Source organism: Cheilinus undulatus, unplaced genomic scaffold, assembly GCF_018320785.1.
Source record: "Cheilinus undulatus unplaced genomic scaffold, ASM1832078v1 Contig1, whole genome shotgun sequence".
NCBI classification, from domain to species: Eukaryota; Metazoa; Chordata; class Actinopteri; order Labriformes; family Labridae; genus Cheilinus; species Cheilinus undulatus.
Window position 1 is genome coordinate 225,752 of NW_024571676.1, and position 23,614 is coordinate 249,365.

The following is a 23,614-nucleotide window of genomic DNA, read 5'->3' on the forward strand; positions in this document are numbered from 1 at the left end:
TTTCAGTCTTTTTGTTGAGTGTAAAAATTTAAAAAATTCCCATCAGTGTCCAGGGTGGGTTGGTTCAGTTGGCTGTGCTCAGAGTAGCAGGACTGTGAGATTCTCCTCTCTAAAAGACAAAAAAGAAAACTTCAAGACAAGTGGACAAAAAGGTGACATACAAAGTTAATAATCAAGGTCTGTAGTCATAATTGATTTAATTTAAAGGTTCATCTTTGCCCTGAGTCTGCTTAACACTTACACTAGGCCTGTCCTTTTATCATAACAGTGTAAAATGAATAAATTGAAAGTTTTTAATAACAATTGTATGCTATTTTGTAGTTCAGCTACTGTAGCACAGCAGCAGCTCAAGTGTCTTTCTGCTTTCACAGTTTTAAAAACTTGGACAGCTCAGTGGATATGGAGCTATTATTGTTGCAAAACTATTTGCAAGTACGTACAAAATCTGAACAGAAATCTGCAAATGTGTACTGTATTTTCCAGGCTAGAAGTCGCACGTTTTTATCATAGTTTGGCTGGTCCTGTGATTTATACTCGGGTGCGACTTATATATCAAAATATATATAATTTAACACGTTTTTAAATGTTAATTCATACAGACTGACATGAACCAAGGAGTAAACATTACTGTCTAAAGCCACTAGAGGGCGCTCTAGGCTTGTGACAACTATATGCTGCCCCTGTATCACTGAAAAAAATGAACTGAAACATCAACTTAAAGAAAGCAGAAACAAAGTTTGGAGTGAGTGAGAAACTTGTGAGGGACTGGCGAAAAGCAGAGGTTACTCTTACTGCAATGAAGAAAACAAAGAAAGCTAATCGCTGGCTGAAAGCAAGATGGCCAGAGCTGGAGGAGTCCACCAATGGGTGCTTGAACAACATGCTGTCAGGAGAGGCTTGTCAAAGGTGCAGTTACGTCTCCACGCCCTGGTAGTTGCCAAGGAGATGAATATAAATGACTTTGGAGGCGGGCATTCTTTGTGTTTCATGCAATGCAACAGCCCCTATCAGAGCACGGAAAACAGTGTGTCAGAAATACACCAAATAAATGTGACTTATAGTCCAGTGGGACTTATATATGTTTTTTTCCTCTTCATGATGCATTTTTTGACTGATGCGACTTATACTCTAGAGCGACTTGTAGTCTGGAAAATACGGTCGATAGATTTGCGAATGCATGCAAAAATCCACAAATGTGTGTACAGATCTGTAAATGTCTGGACGAATTTGTAATTTTGGACTTAGTTTATTTTGGTTCAGAAAACTCACTCTTCTTCGCCTTAAGTTGTGAAAAAATACCAACAAAGCCATCAGTTACAACTAAAGTCTGACTCAACTGGCTGTAATACACACATGACTGCTGCAACACTTCTGCTGCACACAATCTGCCAATGTGTACTCAGATCTGTAAGTGTAAGCACTGCGTTTTGTTGCCCTCAGCACAGACTCACACTGTCAAAAGGCAATTTTACTGAGATTTATGAAATTAGGTGTGTAGATGCAGGTTGGGGAGATCTACAGAAAACCCAGTCGGACCATGTTTCTCTCTCCAACAGGAAATCCGCCATTTTGAATAAACTGGCCTAAATTGGGCATTTTGAGGCCTGTTCCAGGGGTCAAACTTGATTTGATCTGATCGATTTGTAAATCGGTACAAATCGATCAGATCGATTTGTACATCTGTACAGAGCAAGATTAGACATGGATAAGGAAAAAATCCTATGGACATGTTCATAAGTCAAAAGGCGTGGCCATGACAAGCCCTCAAATTTGCATATTTTTTTGCAAACAGGAAGTTGTTTATAACTCAGCTATGCATTGTCAAATTGGGCTCAGTCTTCCTGTGTTTATGGGGTGATTTTTTATTGATCATAGTGCCTCCTAGTGGTGACAGGACATGTCAAGGTTTATGGTACAAGCTGTTGTTAAAAGTCCTTCAAAGATAACCACTTCAAATTTGTGCCAGGAAGGCCTAAAGAAGTGGATTTATGTCTGAAAAAATCTGAGACTTTTCGCCAGAGGGCTTGGCAACAAACAAAAAAGTCGCCATTTTGTCTTGCCCTAAATTTCTGAACAGTCATAACTCTTGTATATACTGTTGAATCTTAGACAAATTTCATGTGCCTGATTCCAGTCCAGGTTAGAACACATTCATATGTTAAATTTTGAAAAATTGTGCAGCGCCACCATCTGGCAAGAGAAAGTCACTTGGTCTGAATTTCACATTCCAGTACCAACATGGTTGGCCAAATCATGCTTAAATTTGCTCAGGCAGTTCCCAAGGAGTTACTCTCACGCATATGCAAGGGTCAAAAGTTTACGTAAAAAGGCGTGGCCCTGGGGATTTTTTGTCAGGTATGAAACAGGAAGTAGAATTTTCAGGGGCATTTCATTTTGCCAACAAAACTCAGCAAAAATGTCTCATTAGCATGCTGAGATAATTAATAGGATGTTCATTAGTGGGCGTGGCCTATTGGCTCAATGGCGCCCCATAAAACCTCAGCAGGTTCAACCAAGGATTTCGAACATTTGTAGGCATGTGTGTCATATCCCGAAGCATAAAAAAGCCTCTTGGACCCATATCGTAAATCATCTAGGAAGTCAACCATTTTGATTTCCTCTGGTAAAAAACAAGGCATATTTATATTTTTGGCACGGGTTTACCAGTTAACTGCAGGAATGATCAAAAAATGGATTATAAATGGATAAAAAGCCATCCAATATCAGAGTTACTGGTGTGGATTTAATCTTTAAGGACCCAGCAAGTTAGCCAAGTTCCAGGCTCGCTATTAAGTATTCTGTAAGAGTTACGAAGATGTGAATTTGAACAGCACAACAGAGGGCTTTCAGAGGATAAACCAGTAAGTGCTGATGAGTTACAGTTCAAAAGTTATTTAACTTTGACAAGGTGTGTCTGTTCTTGTTGTATATGACAACACTGTCCTCGGAGTTATAAAAAAAGGTATGTGATATAAAATTAATCATAACTTTGGCTCAATTACATAAGAAGATGGAAAAATCACATTTATAAAGCCAGAAGATGTGGCCTATAAACACACCCCCAGGATGTCCATATAAGGAGTTGTGTATTATACCCACAGCAATTTACCAAGGATGTGACAGGCATAGGCAACTGTGCTGCATGAGCTTTAATCTGAAAATAAAGACCAGGGCTTTTATTTACAAAATTACAGAATTTACCAGGCCTTTATATGAAGAGGGTTTCTTATCTTGAATCAAGGTTCAATTTCTAATTCTCCCCGAGAACTATAATTTTTCATGGTTTAGTTTAAAGCAAATATATATACATAGATAGTAAAGACCTAAAATAAAAACATTTTGTGAAGTGGGAGTTGATAATTAATACGAAACAATTCAATGTCAAGATGATACATATTCTCATTTAGTTTTAAGTCTGCTATGTAAGGGTTTGAAAGAAAATAGTGTTTCTAAAAGGTACTGAACTAGCTAACAGTTGAGGCCCTATTTCTTTTTCTCACTCTCAGACATTGTAGTGAAAGAAATTATCTTAACTTGTCCTTTAACATTTGTTCTGAGCTAAAAATGTGACAGGTAACCCGCTCTGTCAGTGAACAGTTTTTAATGTTGATCTAAAATCAGCATATTGCTGATTTGCAAATGATAGTCAATGACGATCAGTATGATCGATGGATCACATTAGGCTCTTAGTTTTTAATTTTCTGTTTCCTCTGATCAGATGGGAGTTAGGATTATTGCTGAACGACTAGCTTTGTCTCTTGGTGACATTACACCTAACCACAATAATTATGGGGACAGTAGTAGCATCATAATGTGATGACTTCTACCCTGTCAAGAAAAGATACTAAGTTTAATAAAGACTCCTATTTAAAAGCATGAAACAGAATTAGTGTGTTAAAACTCCTGAACAGCTAAAGAGGGCCAGCTCTTATTTGTGTTTTCAGACCACTGCCCAAGATGTAACATGGCTCACTGCTGCAAATTGACAATGGGTCATGAGTAGGTTGAGGAAATAAATAGCATTTCAAAAGACCACCCATTGTCAATCGTACACTGTGCCACCTATTGTCAGTGACGTCTCTGAAGAAATGCAATATAGCAAATGTGCCACAAGTCAGACGTGCACCAAGCCCTGAGGTGTGAGAAGGTGCGGGGGCCCGTTCAGAGCTGCTTGCAGCCCTAGTGTTTATTATTATTTGCTGTAAAATGCATGAACTTTTGAGGCCTTTATAATTTTTTTAGTTCTCAGGAAACTTTGCAGGTAAATCAGAAAATTTGATATTTTTTTGTGTTTTCTGTGCGATCATTCAGAATTACCTAAATAGCGCCCCCTAACAGTTTTCAAAGTTAAAGCCCCCTGCTTTGACTTTGTCATAGATTCATGAAATTTTGTGAGCAGGTGCAGGAAATCTGCCATTTTTAAAAAAATATGCAAAAAAAGGGCTTTTTCAGCCTCTTCTAAGGGTCACATCTGGACAGACTTCCCCGAGATATTTCATCCGATCGACTTGTACTTCGGCACAGAGCTAGAGCTACGTGGCTGATGAAAAATTATTTAGGACTGCTCATCAGTCGAAAGGTGTGGCCGTGGAGAGCCCTAAAATTTGCATATTTTTTGGTAGGAAGTAGTTTATAACTCAGCTGTGCATTGGTCAATTGGAATTATTGCTCAGGTATATTGATGGTCAAGACCTGCAACCATTCATATGGTCAGATATTTACAGATCAAAGGCCAGCTAGTGGTGACAGGAAATGTCAAGGTGTATGGTGCAAGCTACAGTTTGAAGACCATCCAAGATATCCACTTCAAATTTGTGTTAGGAAGGTCAAAAAAGTGGATTTAGCCTTGTGCAAAAATCTGTGACTTTTCGTCAGAGGGTGTGGCCTCAGCAGGTCATCAAAGTCAAATGTCGCCATTTTGTCTTGCCAAAATTTTTTAAACAATCATGGTATACATGGTCATATCTAAAATAAAATTAACATGCTTGATTACAGTCCAGGCCAGAACACATCCACAGTGCCGTGAAAAAGTATTTGCCCCCTATTTCACAAAGACCACCCAAGTAAATACAAAATGCAGTGTAGGAATGATTATTTAATTTTTAGGGGGGGGGGGGGAATCCTAATCTATCTGGCCCTATGTGAAAAAGTAATTGCCCTCTGAACCTAATAACTGGTTGTGCCGCCCTTGGCAGCAATAACTGAAATCATGTGTTTGTGATAACTGGTGATGAGTCTTTCACATTGCTTTGGAGGAATGGTGTCCCACTCTTCTTCACAGAATTGCTTTAACTCAGCCATATTGGAGGGTTTTCCAGCATGAACTGCCTGTTTAAGTTCAAACCACAGAATCTCAATTGGATTTTAGTCCAGACTTTGACTTGGCCACTCCAAAACCTTAATTTTGGAGTTGGTCATGGTATGCATGGAGCATCAAGGCGCTAAGTCACCCACCAAAGAGGGTAGTTTTATACTCACTGAGGGACATCCAGGTAACAAGTACACGTAAAGGGCATCTTGTAGGTTAACAGGCTCTAGCCCTGGAATCAGGTGATATCAGTAGCTGGGGTTAGTGTAGCAGCGTAACAGTTGCCTTGATGAAAACTGAGTTTTTTTTGCCACTAAAGATTTTTTATAGCAGTCTTTGTCTTTTTTGTTGAAAAATGTTAGTCAGCATATCTTTTTTAGCCATAGCTGTAATGACAAAACTAACACTGCTCAAAACATCACCAAAATGAACACCTGTGTATTTGAATGATACTAAATAACACTGCAGTCATATAAATCACAAAATACACTATATTGCCAAAATATTCACTCACTTGCCTTGACTCACATATGAACTTAAGTAACATCCCATTCTTAATCCAATGAGTTTAATATGACGTCAGTCCACCCTTTGCAGTTATAACAGCTTCAACTGTTCTGGGAAGGCTTTCCACAAAGTTTAGGAGTGTGTTTATGGGAATTTTTGACCATTCTTCCACAAGCACATTTGTGAGGTCACACACTGATGTTGGACGAGAAGGCCTGGCTCTCAGTCTCCGCTCTAATTCACCCCAAAAGTGTTCTATGGGGTTGAGGTCAGGAATCTGTACAGGCCAGTCAAGTTCATCCACACCAAACTCTCTCATCCATGTCTTTATGGACCTTGCTTTGTGCACTGGTCATGTTGGAACAGGAAGGGGCCATCCCCAAACTGTTCCCACAAAGTTGGGAGCATGGAATTGTCCAAAATCTCTTAGTATGCTGAAGCATTCAGAGTTACTTTGATTGGAACTAAGGGGCCAAGCCCAGCTCCTTAAAAGGAGAAGCGCAATTTCACTCCAGAGAACGCGTCTCTACTGCTCTAGACTCCAGCGGCGGCATGCTTTACACCACTGCATCTGACACTTTGTATTGCACTTGGTAATGTATTGCTCGAATGCAGCTGCTCGGCCATGGAAACCCATTCCATGAAGCTCTCTACACACTGTTCTTGAGCTAATCTGAAGGCCACATGAAGTTTGGAGGTCTGTAGCAATTGACTCTGCAGAAAGTTGGCGATCTCTGTGAACTATGTGCCTAAGCACCCACTGACCCCGCTCAGTCATTTTATGTGGCCTACCACTTGGTGGCTGAGTTGCTGTTGTTCCCAGTGGTTTCCACTTTGTTATAATACCACTGACAGTTGACTGTGGAATAAATATTACATTACATTACAGGAGTGAGGAAATTTAACAACTGGACTTGTTGCACAGGTGGCATCCTATCACAGTACCATGCTGGAATTCACTGAACTCCTGATAGTGACCCATTCTTTCACAAATGTTTGTAGAAACAGTCTGCATGCATTGATTTTATACACCTGTGGCCATGGAAGTGATTGGAACACCTGATTTCAATTATTTGGATGGGTAAGTGAATACTTTTGGCAATATAGTGTATTTTACTAATTTTGCTGTTAAACCTCAGAGTGTACAAACCCTTAATATGCATGACTTTGTTAAACTTGCATTACATGTAAGGTCTGGAAGATGTTCACCACTGCATCACTTTAAAATTGGATATGTCAAATTTGAAAAATAGACTTGGTGTGGTACTAGGCACTTGAAAGGGAATTTTCCATGGGAAAATTCATTTAAGTGAAGTAAGATATGATGGTTTCATATTTGCAAGTGTTTACTTTTTACAGCATATAATTATGATTTGGTTTTGTCCATCTCTCTGTGTTTGTAGCTGGGTTCAATGTAGTCTGAGGGCAACTGTTATGAAAAGAGGCTCTGTTATCAGAAGACCTAATTGTTTAAAAGAGCTCAGTGTCAAAGCAGCAGCTCAAAGGTTTTTTTTTCCACATGCAGACAGCTGGATTCAGAGAAATAGAGGACTTCCTTTCTTCCAGCTGCTGCACTCAGATTCCTTTAATGAGAGAAACCAGCTGTTGGTCAAACATCAGACGAGGCTGTGACAGCTGGAGCTGTAACAATGGCTGTTTGTGGAGCTGCACACTTCTTCAAATTCCTGTCTAATGGTTGATTTTAAGATGTTATTGGTTTATTGTGAAACATAAGCCCTACGTTTAAAGTCCCAATGGCTAAAGGGAACAAAAGTTTTGGCATAAACTCAGCCGGCAGCTACAGAGCAGACCGTGCATGTGGATGACCATGTTAAAGCCTGGAGCTGATCAAAGTGCATTTACTAGAAGTGGTTGTTTTTGTCCCTGACAAGCTACCGTTGTTATTCAGTGTCTGAAAACATTTCCCAAAGCACCTCTGCAGAGAGACAAAGATTGTTGTTGAAGAGGAAGATGCTTATTGTGACAACAGCTGATAAATCAGTCATTTCAGAGCTACCAAACTCCATTCAGAAAAACTGGAAATTTAGATTGTAAAACATGGAATATGCTTGGTAATTCTACCCTCAGGGGCTGTATTTCACATTGATTTTCTTTGATTTTGTTGTGTTGAGACCAAACTGGGAATTTGAAGAACTTAATAAAATAAACTGACTGATCAAAGCAAACCAGAAAGTCAACAATTATTTTTGTCATAAGCGTCTGGTTTGGAAATAATCCACAGCTGTTTCTTTCTTAACATTCTTTTTTTCCACAACACAAATGTTTTTCCTCAGTAGGGAACTTAAGTTTACCCTGTTATCCTGTGATAATGGTTGTTTTCTCTCCTTCTTCCTGCCTTTATATAACATTATTTTGGATTGATGATGTTTATTTTTCCTGTAATAAAGAGGTCATTTCTACAGATGTTGAGAAATGGCTGATTGAACTTATCAGAGGGAAACAGAGTAGAACAGAATTTCAAGAATGCATGTCTATAGGTAATGCCTAGATAAGTCACTATTGAACTTAAACTCATGATGCATTAGTGAGGCTTTCTTATTGGTTTAAATAACATGAGCCTTGGCAGCAGGATTGAGTGATGCATCCATGTTGTTATTATTTTGGTGTTTCACAGCAGGCTTAAACTGAGACAGGTTCTGTTCAAAACTTGTTTATAGGGAATTGTACCAAAGTGGTGACGCTTCGGCGACTGCTGGAAAAGCTGCTCAAAACAGTGGCCTATTAACCTTGCAAAGCAGATGGATACGCCCATTTCCTTGTTTTTCACTGGCTAATCCATCTTGCAAAGCTCCCGTCTGAACCATTTGGGCCCGGTTAGAAAGTGACAGGACCCATCAGCGTCAAGGGGCAGTATTTTCAGGCGTGGCGGAGTCATGACGTAAACAAGCAGCTGCAAGAGGCCGGTGCAATTATGGCGGAAGAGCTTCGTGTGGATGCTGCTAAAGCGCCAGTTTTATTAGAACTTGATGACATTTCTTTGAAGAACAAAGAACAGCAGTGAGTTGTTTTCTTTTCAAAAATTTCAAAAGTCAAGTACTTACATGTCTATGGCCATGTTTTGCGTTATTCCACAGTAGCTGCACACGCGGAGCTCGATAGCGGCTACATCATGTGTTTTGTTGCTCTGATTGGCCCGTAGAGATGTGACAGACAGAACGTTCATCCAATCACACTTTGAGTTCTTTTTTCAAATCCTCTGCCTTTTCCCAAATGATTCCTATTGAAGCCTTCCCAAATGGATTTGTGAAACTAATCCATCTGGCATGTCAGGTTAGAGACCTATTGGTGTTTAGTAGATATTCATTAGTACCCAGAACATGGAGTTTGGAAAGAAGACTGTCTTTATGATCACCCTAGATCAGCAATTCCCAAACTTTTTATTGATTGATTTATTTATTTATTGATTGATTGACTGATTTTAAGGGACAGTGCACATTAATGAACATGGACATGTAAATGTGCCAGATCGTAGCCATAGGCCAATTTCCATCCATGGGCCCCAGCAAGTTGATGTGCTGATGTATTGCACACAATCATGAATGTGCTTAAGGAAATTGCACATTTGCTCTGAGCCCATTTATTTAAAGTGCTGATATAATTTCACATAGCCCTATTGCATTAAATGTGCATATCCTGATGTTTTGATGCATATATTATAGCACAGGCATAACATACATAAGTGTATCTTATTGGACGGAAGATGCATACATCGAAGCATGCATACATAGAGATAATGAAATGGTTCAACAAAGTCACAATCCCGGTTTGAACCAAGCCACATTCCCTGTGAAAGATACTACATTTTGTCTAAAGGTGGAATGTTGAAGTCTAATGGGGCTTCCACTGTAACTTTTAGCCGTGTCAAGCCAAACCGAGCAATGCTGATTTGCTTTTCCATCCATCACCAGTTTATTATTACCAGTTTTAGTCTACAGATTGATTTTTGTTTAAAACGATGTAGAGTCAATCAGACAGTGTAGAGATCAGAACCAGGCTCATAACACTGTCTTCAGCAGAGGTGTAAAGTAACTAACTGCATTTACTCAAGTTACTGTAATTGAGTACTTGTACTTTTTTGAGTTCTTTTCAAAATCACTACTTTTACTTTTACTTTAGTACATTTTGAGAGATGTATTGTACTTCACTGCTCAAAAGCATTGAGTACTGAGTAAAACATTTTACACAAAAAGCCAAAAGGAGGAGGTTCTAGCCTTCTGCCAACAAGAAAATAGCCAGAAGTTTGACTTTCACAGCACATGATGGTCAGTCGTGAGTAGTGATGTGTCACTCGCGGATGAGTCTGTGCCGGATCTTTAGTGTGGACGATGGGAGCCGACACACAATTGAGAGCTGTCTACCCCTCCCCCGCCCCTCCTTCTCGCACAAAAGTGCACAGAATGAAGGGAGGATATTTCCTCCTCACTGTTCTGCCACAGCCAACACCTTAAACACACTTCCACATTAACATCGGTGCTGTTTGAAAATTGAATTTCCCTGCGGGATAAATAAAGTAATTGTATTGTATTGCATTGTATTGTTTGACTCCATTGGTGTGTAGCTGCATGTGTTTGTGTGTATGGCTTATATCCAGTCAGATGCGATAACAGAAAAGCTTGAGGGGAGGGGCATGATTTTGCTTGGTGCTTTGTGAACATTCAGTCAACAAATAAGTAAACAATGTAAATTTCAGCAAACAGTAACAATGAATTCCTTATAAATAAGGAATTAAACGTTTTTATCTTTTTTTAATTATATAAAATGTAGTAATTCTTTGAGTTTTATGGTTTATTTTTTTGTCCCCATGCTCCTTTAAACTCTAAAGTTTAATTTATTTGAGAAATGTTTTGACAAAGCAGTGTTATAGATTTTATTATCATTATTAATTGTATTTTAATGGAAATCACAGAAGACTACTGTTAGTTGGTGCCACCAGGGGTCAGGACGCCAAAGCTGCCATCTTCGCTTGCCATCCAATGTGCACTGCACCCTGGCACCATGCCACACCTGCAGGTGGTGGGTCCACGGGGGGGGGGGGGCTAGTGCAGGACCTGGAGCAATACCGACTGGATATAGTTGGGCTCACCTCCACACACAGCTCTGGCCTCAGAGCCAAAATCCTGTAGAGGGGCTGGACTCTCTCCTTTCTGGAGTTGCCCTAGGTGAGAGGCACCGGGCGCCGGGGATGCTGACAAGCTATGTTGGAGTTCTCCCTGGTGAATGAGGAGAGGATTGCCTCCCTGTGACTGGCAGTGGCAGGGGGTAAGACTCTGTTGTTTGTGCTTATGCACAGAACAGCAGTTCGGAGTATGCAGCCTTCTGGAGTCTCTGGGTGGGGTCCTGGAGGGGGTGGCGTCTGGGGACTCAATAGTTCTGCTGGGGGACTTCAATACTCATATGGGCAATGGTGGAGAAACCTGAAGGGGGGTGACTGGGAGGAACGGCCTGCCCAATCTTAACCCGAGTGGTGTTTTTTTGTTGTACATAACAAACACCATGTTCAAGCATAAGGTTGCTCATAAATGTACTTGGTACCAGAGCACCTTAGGCCAAAGATCTATAATCAACTTTTCATCTGCTGTCGTTTCATCAGATCTGCGGCCGCATGTCTTGGACACTTGGGTAAAGAGAGGAGTGGAGCTGTCAACTGATCACCACCTGGTGGTGAGTTGGATCAGATGGCTGGGAAAGCTGCCGGACAGACCTGGTAAACCTAAACAAGTAGTGTGGGTGAACTGGGAATGTCTGACAGAGACATGGGATTTAAGTGTTCCATGTTCAAATCCTTCATTCTGAAAACAGCTGTTGGGAGCTGTCAATGAAGACCATCAGTCCCTGTCGTGGTGGCAACCTGAGAACCCGCTGGTGGACACCAGTGGAGGAAGCCGTCAGGCTGAAGAAAGAAGCCTGTCGGGCATGGCCCAGGGTCCTCTGGAAGCAGCTAACAGGTATCAGGTGACTCGGAGGGCTGCTGCTTCAGCAGAAGCAAAAACCTGGGTGTGGGAGGAGTTCAGGGAGGCTATGGAGAAGGACTTTTTGTTGGCCCCAAAGTTATTCTTGTAAACCATCCAACGACTCAGGAGAAAAAAGCAGGGTTCAGGCTGTTCTCAGCAGGAGTGGGGAACTGCTGACCCAGACTGGGGATGTTGTTGGGCTGTGGAAGGAACACTTTAAGGATCTCCTTAATCCGGCCAACACAACCTCATCCAAAGTAGAGTAGTCCAAAGCTTCCTGGTGGTAAGGTGCCAGGTGTAGATGAGATTCGCTCTGAGATGCTGAAGGCTTTGGACATTTTTGGGCTGTCTGGCTGATTGTCAAACCTCAGGATTTAGGAGGAACAATGCAGATTCCATCCTGGCTGTGGGACAGTTTGCTCATCCAGTCTACATGTGTTTTGTAGACTTGGAGAAGGCTACGATCATGTCCCTCATGGGGTCATGTGGGGAGTACTGTGGGATTTTGGGGTCCCAGGGCACTGAGCTGAACCAACAGGTCCCTGTATGACCAAATTGAGAGCTGTGTCCGCAACCTCAGCAACAAAGGATGGACTTGTTTCTGTTGCATGTTGGCCTCCATCAAGGTTGCCCCTTGTCTCCAATTCTGCTTGTGATTTTTATGGACAGGATCTCAAGGCGCAACTGGGGGCAGGAGGGTAACCAGTTCAGGGACCTCAGAATTCCATCCCTGCTTTTTGCCGATGATGTGGTTATGTTGGCTTCCTCACCTGGGGACCTCCAGCAGGCATTGGGATGGTTTGCAGCTGAGTGTGAAGCAGTCAGGATGGGAGTCAGCACCTCCAGATCTGAGGCCACGGTTCTCTGCCAGAAAACGGTGGATCAGTGGAGTAAGTCTTTGCCCCAAGTGAAGGAGTTTCAGTATCTTGGGATCTTGTTCATGAGTAAGGGTAAAATGGAGCGTGAGATTGACAGGCAGATTGGCGCAGTACTGCAGGTTGTGCCGGACCGCTGTGGTGAAGAGGGAGCTGAGCCAAGAAGTAAAGCTATCAATTTACCGGTCGATCTACATCCCAACCCTCACCTGGGTAATGACCGAAAGAATGAGATTGTGGACACAAGCGGCCGAAATGAGTTCCATCTGGAGGGTGGCTGGGCTCAGCCTTAGAAATAGGCAAGGAGTTCAGACGTCTGGAGGGAGCTAGAAGTAGAGCTCTTTCACATCGAAAGGAGCCAGTTGAGGTGGTAAGGGCATCTGATCAGGATGCCTCCTGGTCGTCTCCCTGTGGAGGTATTCTGGGCATGTCCGGCTGGGAGGAGACCTCAGGGAAGACCCAGAATGAGCCTGAGAGATAACATATCCTGTCTCATCTGGGAATGCCTCAGGATCCCCTTGCAGAAGTTTGAAAGTGTCGCTGGGGAAAGGGACATCTGGTGCCCCTTTTCGACCGAGCTGGTGCTAGGCCTAGTTCCAGGCTAGTGCCTGGGTTAGCACCGGTTCTTTCCGTTTCCACCAACAAAGCACTAGCTCCAGGTTCTAAAAACTAGTGCTTAGCAGGCACTGGGGGGGGGTTATCGTGACGATCATGACGCAGTGGAAACCAGTCATTCTGAACTTGGCCACAGATGGAGTACATGCTGGTCGGCTCCGGCTTGCAGACTACCGTTATTGATCCTGGTAAGTTTTATTTCATCCTGTTGTTCGCCTACTATGAATATGCTTACTACAATATTCCCTCATCAATATTATGAATGTTACGCCAGCTGATGTGGTGCGTGCTATTGTTTGCTAGCCAGTTAGCCGATAGTAAGCTAACAAACAATAACAATGAATCCTGAACAAAGCAACAATGTTTCACTGCAAGACCTGTATTCAGAACTTCCCTCGTTGTTACACAATGGCCCGTTTAATTATAACACTGAACTGTAAGGTAATCCACAATGTTTCTTGCTCATTTTCAGTCATCAACCGAGGATTTGGAGGCTCTGTTACCACGGCCAGCATCGCCAGTCCCATCCTGCAGCTGATCTGCCTCGTCTTCCTCTCGGACCAAATAGTTTGGTTTAAAAGTTTATTTGTGATTATTTTCATTTGTACTTTGTGTAAATAAAAAGTTATTTGTGATAAGAGATGCATGTTTCGTCTATAATCCACTGATCATTAACTGGTGGCCTAAGGGCCAAATCAGGCTCTTGTTTTAAGAGTATCTTTTGGCTTCAAATGTCTGCAGCTGTTAAATCCACCCCAAAAACAATTACTATTTAAATAGCTTTAGAATGATCTGATGTTGATCTGTTTCTACAGAAATTTGCTCGTCAGCCATTATTAGAAAATTTCTTTTAAAATGGGTTAAGACTGGCAGAAATGTTGCAAAAATGCCCAGAGTAAGGGATGAAAAGGAGTTAGAGTGGCAAAATGTGCTTTGGAGTAGCACAAAGGGGCAAAAGTATGCAGGAAAAGAGGTTAGAATGTGGCAAAAACAGGTAAAAGGAAAAAGGGGGCAAAAGATATAAAAATGGGTTATAAATGGCAAAAATAGTGCAAAAACTAATGATAAGGGGTTAAAAAGCAAAAATGGATAAAAAAAGTGACACAAAGGGGATAAAACTTGCAGGAAAAGTGGTTCAAAAGGAGTTAGAGAATGACAATAAAAGAGGCAAAAAGCATCAAAAAATGGGTTAAAAGTCGCAAAATATAGAAAAAATAACCTGGCAAAGTAGTGAAAAGGGGTTAAGAGCAATTGGCGGGAAACTTGTAAAAATGGGTTAAAGAGTGGCAAAATGGGCGAAAATAGCTTAAAGGGGGCAGAAAATGTTGCAGAAATGGCCAAATGAAATAATGAAAAGGGTCTAACAGTGTCAAAAATGAGTTCATCCACACATTCTTAGTTTCAAACATAACAGCAGCATGTGAGTTCTATTTCATCCCTGCTGACCGCCAGAGGCGGTGCTTTAGCACTGGATTGTCAGTCTTGCGCATGTGCAGGTCGAGTCTTATATACCAACAGAGTCACTTGTGACCCCCTGATGACCCCGGTAAGTCTATATCTTCCGGTGTTGTCAGGTGCTCAGTCCCTTTTCATCTTCTCGCATGCAGGTTTGCTGGAGCAGGTATATGAGATTCTGAAGCTGATTGTGTGGAATTTGTTATGTGTCGCTTGTAGCCTCGTGAGGTTGGAGCTGCGGGATTGTCTCGCCCTCCCGAGGCCGTGACTACCGTTCTCGGAGTTGATTCAGCTTTAAGGTAAGCGCTGCTAACTGCTAGCCTACAGAGCTCGGGATAGATTCCTACTTTGTTTGTTTCTTGAGTAACTGCGGCGTCTCGCCCCAAGTAGTTATTAGAACGTGTCACAGTAGCTGTCGGCGCTATTTAGTTTGGTTAATTGTATTACCGGTTGGTGATGGTGCTGTTTGCCCCTCTCATGATGCAGGATTTTGTGTTGATATCACAGCCTACGGTATGGCGACTGTTTATGTTGTTTTCACGTTAACACTTAACCTATTAGCGGTTTATGTTGTTATTTGTACACCTTTATCAGTTGTGGCGTTTCTGCTCAGTCTGATTTAGTTTCATTAAATGGAGGCATCTTCACCCCTTCTGCTATCTAAGTTCAGTCATTAATACTGTTTATATGGTTTGGAGCGGTAGTGGCAATCTCAGCCAGATCCGCTTTTATGATAACGAGTTAGCGGTGTAGTCCCCTCCCGCTATCCACTATCACTGCTGCAGGGGGTTATAATTTCTACAGAATTTCAACAGTAGTGGCGTTCTCTGCTCGATCTTTTGTTTTGAGCGTTGATTGCTGAAATGTTAGCGTCACTAACCTGTGGGGCCTGTGGCGCACCCCTCCAACCTGATGATGGCCATGACTTGTGTCTGGGCATTGACCATCTAAGAGAGGGTCTCTCTGACCACCCCTGCATGAATTGCAGCATTTTGCCCCAAGCAACCCTCGCTGCTCGCCTCTCCGAGGCTGTGTCGAAATCAGGACCGACAGAGGGCTCCCAGTTGGACCTGCTGACACCAGGCCAGCCTGTTAGCAACAAGCGCGGCCTGGTGGAAGCCACATTACCTGCCCCAAAGAAGAGGGCTAGGAAGGACAGGTCTGAGGGGATGTCAGCTAGAATGGATCTGTTAACAGCTGAACCAGACTGGGTTAAGTCCCTTCTCCAAGCCCTGCACTCAGGCTAAGGGGAGCAGGTAAGTGTTGCTTCTAGCCAAGAGGTGGAGGAAACAGCTATGGGTGTTGATGAGGATGCTATTTCCATTGCTGCCTCAGATACTCACTTTCAAGGGAGCCTCGCAGATTTTGCTTCAGTTGCTTCAAAGACTGGCTCTCAGGTCTCTGAAGGCTCACTTGGGGGCTCAAATGAGTCTGTCTCTTCGGCTATCAGCTCTTGCCCGTCTACAGCTGGATGTGCCGCAGTCTCTGCCAGCCTCTACCAGCGCCTTCTTCAGGCATACTACCACCCCCTCCACATTGGCAGTGCCCCCCTCGGAGGAGTATTTGAAGACGCTTCATGCTTGCTGGACCAATAACAGGGCGTTTTCTCGTCCTACCTCAGATGGTAGGGCTCTCACTGCTATGCAGGATGCACCCAAGTTTGGACTTGGGCACATGCCTGCAGTGAAGCCTCCCATCGCGTCCCTCATTGTGTCCCTGGATGAAGCTCTCCGGGCAGATGCCAGGTGCCCCTGGCCGTAATGTCGTGTTACAGACGATTTTCTTTGTAAAGCCTACAATGCCGGGGCACATATGGGCCGCATTGGAAATTCGCTGTCCCACCTGTTACTGGGCCTCTCTGCTGCCATGTGGGATGCCTTGGTTGATGCCCCAATTTGTACCCTGGTAGACACTTCGCTACAGACTTTTGTGCTAATGGCTAGGGAGCTTGGCCACGTGCTCTCTACACTGGTACAGGCGCACCGCCAGGTCTGGCTTGCACAGTCACCCTTATCGGAGCCATGTAGGCAGACTCTAAGGAGTGTTCCTGTAGTCCCAGGGGAACTCTTTGGCTCAGCCGCTCTTGAGGCCCTGGAACGTACTGCCCAAGCCATACACACCCGGAGGCAGCTCTCCGGACTTAATAGACGTGGGCCTCTCCACAGTGGCTCTAGGAGTGCCATGGACATCCGAGGTCGTTGGGTTCCATCGGCCCCCTTCACTGGAGCACCAGCTACCCAACAGCATGGTCAGAGGCCTGTACACTACCGACAGGACCCTTCCAGCCTTCACGGCCCACACCTACCTCGACATACCCGGCACCCCCCCAGTCCCTCAGAGGGTCAGGGGGCTAGGAGATGAAGCCACAGGGCCGGCGGTTGGATATTTCTCCCACAGCAGCTCAGCTACTGGGCTGCTCAAACCCCAGACCTTTGGGTAATTTCTACCTTATCCCAAGGATACCACCTTCAATTCCGACGCCGGCCCCCTGTTTCAGGCCAGGTCAAGATGACACTCATCAGAGACCTGGGGAAAGCTATTGTCTTGAACCAGGAGATCTCCACACTCCTGGCCAAGGGTGCTATCGAACTAGTAGACCCCCTGGCAGACCCAGGGAGTTTTCACTCAACTTACTTTCTGGTTCCAAAAAAGACCGGAGGATTACGCCCGGTCCTGGACTTGAGAGCCTTAAATGTGTTTTTAAAAGTGATACCATTTCACATGCTGAGCAACAGGGATGTGCGTAAGGCAATTGCCCAGGGCAACTGGTTCACTTCGGTCGACCTGCAGGATGCATATTTTCACTTTCCGATTGTACCTCACCACAGGAAGTTCCTGCGTTTCACCTTTCAAGGCCGGCACTTCCAATTTCGGGTTCTTCCATTTGGTCTTTCCCTCTCACCAAGGGTGTTCAGCAGATGTGTGGCAGCAGCCCTCTTGCCCCTGCAGGCAAGTGGCCTGAAGATTTTGCCCTACCTGGACGACTGGCTGGTCTGTGCTCCATCATGAGACCAGGTGACCTGGGATACGAATCTGCTGCTAGATCATGCAGGTCATCTCGGCCTCAAGGTAAACTTCAACAAAAGCAACCTGACTCCAACACATGTCACCACCTTTATCGGATTGACCCTGAACTCACTCACTATGACTGCGTGTCCCTCAACGCAGCGAATGGACAGCATTCTGTCCATGCTCCCCACTTTTCAACTGGGCAGAGTGCTGCCTTTCGTCATGTTTCTCAGTCTGCTGGGTATGCTAACTGCTGCCTCAGTGGTGGTTCCTCTGGGGCTGTTGTCTCTCCAACCCTTACAGATGTGGCTGACCAGCCTCGGTCTGGACGCCACATGACTCAGACACAGACAGAGGAGGGTCTCGGTGTCCCGCCGATGCCTTCTCTCCCTTGCCTGGTGGAGGAACAGGGATTATATAATGAGGGGGGTTCCCATGGGCGCCCTCCCGTCACGCAGGGAAGTTCTCTGCACAGATGCATCCCCCAGGGGGTGGGGTGCAACGTGGCAGGTCAGAACTGGCCAGGGCAAATGGCTTGCTTGCCACCAAGGCGAGCACATAAACGTGCTGGAGCTTATGGCAGTAAAGCTAGGCCTTCAGCAGTTCCTCCCATTTCTGAAGGGGAAACATGTCATGGTGCAATCAGACAACACTTCTACAGTGTATCACATCAACCATTTGGGGGGAACCAAGTCAGCAAGAGTGCTGCAGGTGACCTGGCAGCTGCTAACCTGGGCAGCCCCCCATCTGGCCAGCTTAAGGGCTGTTTACATACCAGGGACACATAACCTGGTAGCCGATTTCTTGTCTCACCAGAAACCTCCGCTGGGGGAGTGATGACTCCATCCAGATGTGGTGCAGCAGATCTGGGATCGCTGGGAGGGCAGAGGTGGATCTTTTTGCCTCCAGAGAGTCGACCCACTGCCCCCTGTGGTTCTCCCTGGCAGAAAAACCCAGTTCTCTGGGCCAGGATGCCCTGGCTAACGACTGGCCGAATGTCCTCCTGTCCTCCTCATATTTCCAACACTTCAGAGGGTCCTTCAGGAGGGCCACAGACTATTCCTGGTGGCCCCATTCTGGCCAGCCAGGGCTTGGTTTTATCTGCTGCGCAGACCCTGCAATGGCTCACCCATGCGCCTCCCAACCAGAAGGGATCTCCTATCCCAGCTGGGGGGTCGGATATTGCATCCCAACCCAAGTCGCCTCCAGCTCTGGGTCTGGCCCCTGCAGGACATCGAGAGCCTTGCCGACGTGCAGTGATAAAGTCCAACACACTATTTTAAGTGCATGAGCCCCGTCCACCCGACTTTTGTATGCTTTTTAACAGGTGGTGCTGTGAAAGGGATGTGGACCCAGTACACTGCCCAGTCTCAGATATATTGACATTCTTGCAGGTGTTGCTAGATCAGGGACGGTCTCCGTCTACCCTGAAGGTGTATGTTGCTGCAATATCCTGTCAGCACTCTGATGTGGATGGCAGCACAGTTGGTAGCCACCAACAGGTATCCCTGTTTTTAAAGGTTGCACGTAGATTGCACCCTCCATCACGACCCATTGCACCAGTGTGGGATCTGTCACTGGTGCTGGATGCCTTATGTTTATCTCCTTTTGAGCCCTTGGGGCACCTGGACCTTAAGTGGCTGTCAATGAAGGCTGTATTCCTCTTGGCAATGGCATCGGCTAAACGTGTAGGTGAGCTGCAGGCTCTGTCAATCAGGTGTCTCAGGTGGAGCCCTGGCAGGTCAGGCATCACACTCTGGCCTGACGTCTCCGTCCTCCCTAAGGTGCTGTCCTCATCCACCCTTAGTCAGCCGATTCGTCTCGTACGGTTTGACATGGGCACTCCTTCTGAGCCTCTTTGCCCAGTACGTGCATTGGAGGCCTACATTAATGCCACTGCGGCCATACGACAGTCAGAATGCCTGTTAGTGTGCTTTGGGGGTCCCCAGGGGCCGTGCTGTTTCTAAACAGCACCTGGCTTACTGGGTTGACACTATCTCCCATGCATATGAGGCAGGTGGCCACACACCACCATCTGGAGTTAGATGTCACTCTACAAGAGGTGTGCCGACATCATGGGCTGCCCTAAAGGGTGTGCCACTTGATATTATTTGTGCTGCAGCTTCATGGAAATCACACAGTACGTTTTCTAGGTTTTACAGGGTGAACGTTGCAACAGCCCAGCCATTCGAGGCAGTCATGTGGCAACACCCTACTACTTCTTCCCTTTAAGGTATGTGCCTTAGCCATCCATCCTGATGATTCCTCGTGACCTTGTTGATACAAGTCATCCAGTGCTAAAGCACCGCCTCTGGCGGTCAGCAGGGATGAAATAGAATGATAGTTACGTATGTAACTACGGTTCTATGAATCCCAGATGAACGCCAGAGGGCTCAGTCACTTGGAATTCTTGTGGTTTGAGAGAATATTAAGGGACTGAGCACCTGACGACACCGGAAGATATAGACTCACCGGGGTCATCAGGGGGTCACAAGTGACTCTGTTGGTATGTAAGACTCGACCTGCACATGTGCAAGACTGACAATCCAGTGCTAAAGCACCGCCTCTGGCAGTCATTCGGGATTCATAGAACTATAGTTACATACGTAACTATCGTTTTCTTTTTTCACACCAAACTAGACAGATACACTGCCCTACCCTAGCATGTACATTATCTGATTTGTATTGTAGATTTTGATAAATCTATGGAAAATGTAAAAAGTTCATGTTATACTGACATAAAAGGTGGGACATTTCAGTAAAGAATGCAATGGTGATTTCCTCATCTCAAACAATTTATTGAAACAAGTCAAACAACAGCGCAGGGTACAAAACAAAAACATGAATGTCACAATAACTTGTCATGAGTCCTTGAGCATCAATTACAGCATCAGCCAAAGGTGAACAGCATGATGGAAAGGGCTGTTTAAATACAAACATCTGTACATCTCATTACAGTTTATTTGGATAGAACAGCATGCCTTCAGTCACACACAAAGAAAATCACCGATCTGCATGGTTAAATATGGAGTACACAGCAGGTCATAGACATTTTCTTGCTCAGCTCCAGCTTGTAGTCATTTCTTTTAGAAGGCACCTCCACACAGTCAGCCAAAAGACCATCTATAATGATAAACAAAGATATCACCGTCAGTTTGTTACGTTTGTTTAACTGCTATATACTTGATGCAAGCGTAGTCGAAGCTAAGTAGCCTAGCAAATGCTAACACTAACACGTTCATTGTTATGAATCAAAACGTCTTTGATAATTACCTGTACTCTCAAACGTAGTCCTGTTCCCTGTGACTCCGACGAAGATGGATGGCCTGTAGCAGTTGTTTTATTTTTGGCTCTGGATCTTTATGCAGGCTTGCAAAGCCAGGATCATCACTCCTCCATAGTTTCTTCGTTTACTTCCTCATGGCACGAGCGTCCTTGGGTAAAATGCAATGACATATTGATGTTTTACGGTGACGCAATGACGTGGCTCCAACTTGGCTCCTTGCCGGTGGAAAACCAAATCGGTTCTTATGAAGAACGTGATTAGAACCAACTAAGCACTGGCACAAGCACTAGCACCGAACGAGCACCTGGTTCTTTTGATGGAAAAGGGGTATCTTTGGACTTGTTTAGCCTGTTACTCCTGCAACCTGGCCCCGAATAAGCAAATGAAGATGGATGGATGGCCAGAAGACTACTCACGTTATGTTTCATGCTTAATGTAAAAACATAATAACTTTCAGCTTTCAGCATATTAAAAAGTTGTAGAACTGGTACTTGATTATCTAAAAAATTAAAGTTTTATGTCAAGCATTTTGTAAAATTTGTGCTATTCTGAGAATAAAAGGATTTACTCCAACAATTTTCTGAAAAATGCATGCAGTTATTTATATATATTTTGTAACCCATGGGTCAAAAATGCTTAATTTCTCTGATTTATTAAAAGCCAAAGTGGTACCGAATGAAGAGCTGAAAGAGCTGGCTCTTCTAACTGAACTAAGCCAAATGATTAGGATCTCTGAAAAGAGACAGAATTCCCATCACTTGTAGCGAGAGAACGATTTGACATTAGGCTGCTAAACAGCTGTTGCATTTGACTTTAGGTCAAGTTTCACCTTTTAAAAAAACAACCTGGCTTTAGATTAATATTCTCTTGTAGCGTTTTGACTCTGCCCATGTTAGAGCTTTGGACATTACCCACTCAATGTCGTCCAATCAGATGTTTAGTCTACGTCATTACATCATCATCACCCATCGACCAAAGTCATTACATCACGTCTGCTTAAGAAACAGGAAGTAAACAGTACACTTTCTGAATGGAAATTACTTGTTTAAAGAAAATATTTGGATATACGAGGGTTATCACACACAGAGACTGCAGTAATGACCAGTCAGCCATGATAGCAGCTAACCTTAGCTGGTTTAGTTTTGCAAATCCATCTTGTGCACAAGCTCAGAGAAATCTGAAATTATTTTAATTGATTCAAGCATAATGTTGCCAAATTTGAATTGCAAAAACCAGATTAGAGTTTCTAGGGATGTGACTAAGTGTTGTTTACAGGTCAGTCACTAGGCAGAGTCGGCGTTCATGTTATCTACAGCTGTGGTTCTCAACCTTTTCAGCTGGTGACCCCCAGAATAAAGGTGCCAGAGACCGGGGACCCCCATTGTAACTGAAGGTGGTTGAACACAGCCATGCACAGTTAAGAATAGTCGTGTGCAGACAAGGCTGCCCATAAGGGGGGAGCTTTCTGGCACCCAGTCAAACTGGGGGCCCATGGGTGTCAGCAAAAACAAGGTCTATTGTAAAGTTAAGCTCTGACATCCATAATTTATATTTTCAGAAAAAATAACCACACTTATCAAAGACACAGATATTGTTTTAATCATTTGTGTAGTAAATAGCCTTCTTAAAAATGTAAGTCCCTTTTGTTAAAAAAAGGAAAGAAAATGGATTAAAAATTGCTAAAATGGGTTAATAATGGCAAAAAATGTTGGAAAAGGTGGTGAAATTGGATTATAAAAGTAGCAGAAATGGGTTAGAAGTGGCAATTATTACATAAAAATGCCAAAAATGAGTATAAATGGTGGAGAAAAATGAGTTAAAAGAGTCTGAAGTGACTTTAAATTGGCAAAAATGGGTGGAAATTAGGTGGAATAGGATGAAAAATTGATAGAAACTTGGAAAAAAGGGTTAAGTGAGAAAGAAAAAACATGTAGATCTTGGCAGAAATTGGTTAAACTGGCAAATATTGGCATATCAGCTAATGAAATGTTAAAGTGGGACAAATTGGGTGTCAAAATTAGTAAAAAAAAAAAAAAAAAGGGCTAATAGTGGTAATTATGGGTCAGCAGGGGCAAGATTAGGCTTAAGTGGCAAGAATTGGTTTAGAAGTGGTAAAAACAGGCAGAAAAAAGTAGTGGAAAGGGTTAAAAAATGACAAAAATAGGTGTTGATAGGTAAAAATGTGTTAAAATTGTTGGGGGAAAAAAATTATGAAAAGGGGTTAGAATTTGGCAAAATTGGTGTAAAGGGGCAATGGTTTAATTCAAAAAATATTCTTAATTTTTTCATGGATTCTGGAGACCCCCTCTTAGTGTCTCGCGACCCCCAAGGGGGTCCCGACCCCAAGGTTGAGAACCACCGATCTACAGGGAGCAAAACTATCAATAGGGACATGGTACACAACCAAGATGGGTTTTGCTTTAAATTATAAATTGTGCCTTTTCTATCTTCTCCTGGTTTAATTGGTGGGTTGCAAACTATATCTTCTTTGGTGCTATTTTCCTTGTACCCTTGCAGGTTTGATTGGAAGGGTCCAACCATAGACTGTAAAAAGAATTGGAGAAACCCTGTGTGACGTCAGCCCTCT

The 23,614-nt window shown here is 43.7% G+C and overlaps 1 protein-coding gene across 1 annotated transcript in view; it reads right to left on the reverse strand.

The window, feature by feature from the left end:
* Window positions 1–28: 28 nt before the first annotated feature.
* Window positions 29–23,614, reverse strand: part of tmprss3a (transmembrane serine protease 3a) — a 56,966-nt gene continuing 33,380 nt past the window's right edge. The window contains exon 14 of the mRNA XM_041782390.1: window positions 29–109. Coding sequence (XP_041638324.1) covers window positions 65–109 — 45 coding nt within the window. The 3' untranslated portion in view covers window positions 29–64. The remainder of the gene's footprint in view (window positions 110–23,614) is intronic.